The 2,239-nt window shown below is 63.0% G+C and overlaps 1 protein-coding gene across 1 annotated transcript in view; it reads left to right on the forward strand.

Annotated features, from left to right (window-relative positions):
• The window catches only part of VOLCADRAFT_91512 (uncharacterized protein), a gene marked incomplete at both ends in the record, with an annotated part of 18,540 nt that overhangs the window by 8,965 nt on the left and 7,336 nt on the right, over positions 1–2,239 (forward strand). The window contains 2 exons of the mRNA XM_002950933.1: positions 173–1,756; positions 1,934–2,137. Of these exons, the coding sequence (XP_002950979.1) occupies positions 173–1,756; positions 1,934–2,137 (1,788 nt within the window). The remainder of the gene's footprint in view (positions 1–172; positions 1,757–1,933; positions 2,138–2,239) is intronic.

The following is a 2,239-nucleotide window of genomic DNA, read 5'->3' on the forward strand; positions in this document are numbered from 1 at the left end:
CCTATGCCACCAGATCCTCCACCAGCACGGGCTAGAAGGGCTGCTGGCGGCGCACGCCGCGGGCATGCTAGACCTGGAAAGCACCAACCTGACTTCGAGGCTCGGAAACGCGCCAGTAGGCGGTAGACAGTTACACGAGCCCTCGGGGCCCCGGTTTCCCACCTCTCTGGAGGAGAGACAGGTAGCCCGGCCCCCGAGTCTGCCCGCGAACGAGTACCCGAGCAGCGGCGCCACGGAGCGGGATGGCCACCCCGCACCCGAGGCTGGTGTTTGGCGTACCGCCGGCGTAGTGGCCCCACCCTACCCCGTCGAGGAACGCCAGGAGTACCCAGCATTGGCGAGACAACGCGAGAGCAGCGATCTACACCCGGCAGCGACAGGCCACCTCAGCTGGGAAAATATGGGCATTCCGTTCGCCCCGAAACGCGCAACGCAAACGGTAGCCCACCCAGCGCCAGCGCCGGGCCACTGGAGCCAAGCGGCAGAATCAGACGGTTTGCCCCAGCCGGGGGGTAAACTTCTCCTTGGGAACGTGCTTTTTGGACCGATAGAATCCGACGCCCGAGGCATGACTACCCGTAGGATCGTGCAGATGCCAGCGCTGCAGCACCTACAACCCCCGCCCATGGGATTGGGAGGCAACCCTGGTCGCCTGGCCGCCCAGGCAGCAGCGGTAGCGGTGGAACGCCATCGGGAGACCTTAGTACGCGCGAACGCCAACTTGGGAGGCACCACACATACCCACATCCTGGCAGACGCTATTGTGGGCGGTGTACTGATGTCATTGGGCAGCAGAGCCCCGCTTACAAACATCGCGGCGGCGGTGGAACAAGTTATCCGGGGGGTAGAGGAGCTCCTCATCCGACAACTCAAGACAGCGCTCTCAAGCCCGTTGGGGCTGTCGTACGCCCAGTGGATATCGGAGCGCCTCACTACGAAGCTTCACGCGCTGCTCGCCCCTTTGACTACGTATGCCGCGACCTACGACGCGGACATCTACACGGTCAGCAACATGCTGGCCACCTTACTGGGCGGGTTAGAGTTGGCCGACTGCGCGTTAAGCCTGCTGAAACCGAATCACCCCCAACTGGGGGCAGCGCAACGAGCTTGGCTACTGGCCGCGGAAAACGAGGTCACCAGAGACGCCATTTGCGAAGCAGATATGACGGAGGCAATGTGGGCGAAAGGCTACGGCCCACAACTGGGCTGCCTTTGGCGCCTGCTGGAACGGGTGGACGATACGGTCAGACTTCTGCGATCAACTCTCGCCAACGCAAAATTCCAAAGCGGTTGGCAAGAGAGCCAAGCTGGGGGCTCACGCACCCAGGACAACCCCCGGGGTGGGGCGATGAGCGGAGGCCAGGCGGCAGGTATGAGAAGCAGCGTCGGCAACGGGCCAGCGGGGGAAGAGGGCCGGCAGGGCGGGGGCCGCCGAAACGACGCCCTAGCGGGACGCGGCAGGCAAGGGCCCGCGCCGTGGCAGGCGGCCTTCGACGCAGTGAGAGACGAGCTCGGGAGGCGCAACCTCCCGGCAGAGCTGTGCCCGGATAATACCACTTTATTCCGGACGGCCAAGTCCCTTCGCCCGGCGATTTGCTGCAACGTGGCACTCCTGGGAAAGCAATGCCCTATGGGCGGCCCCCCAGGCTGCAAATTCGTGCACGACGACCTCCAGCGGACTGTAGGGCGCTTGGTGACTGAGTTGGCGACGAAGAGACAGGCAGGGCCCAACTCGAGCGGGAATAAGCGGAACTTGGTGAATTAGTTCGGGAAGCTAAGGCAGACTTAGCGTTAGCACACCTTGTGCTGTGGTTCGAATGCGCGATTTGTGGGCGTTAGAGCTTGAGAGTCAGGCCGCGGTACCTCGTGGCTACCGTTAAGACCTAGTAAGGCGCGGACGTTTATGTGGTTGTTATCCTTGACCTGACTGCAGACGGCGATTGGGAGTAGCGACTGCCCGGAGCGAGCGCGAAAAGGAACGCTAGGCATTGACCCCAGTCGGATCGGATCGGACGAGGGATCGCGCGGAACAGAAGGTGAACCCGAGACAAAAACCCTAACTCTCGAGCTAGACGGCGAGGACGCTGGCACTTGGTGCGACCCGGAAGAAGACGCGCTGCTGTTGTTCTTTAAGAAAGTGCCGGTCGCCAACAACCCCCAGACTGAGATCGCGTTGCCCGCGCCACCAGAGACGGACCTACCACCGCGCAGCAGAACAGCTGAACCGGGCATGGCTCGG

The sequence above is a fragment of the Volvox carteri genome (assembly GCF_000143455.1).
Source record: "Volvox carteri f. nagariensis unplaced genomic scaffold VOLCAscaffold_21, whole genome shotgun sequence".
In the NCBI taxonomy this organism is placed as follows: domain Eukaryota; kingdom Viridiplantae; phylum Chlorophyta; class Chlorophyceae; order Chlamydomonadales; family Volvocaceae; genus Volvox; species Volvox carteri.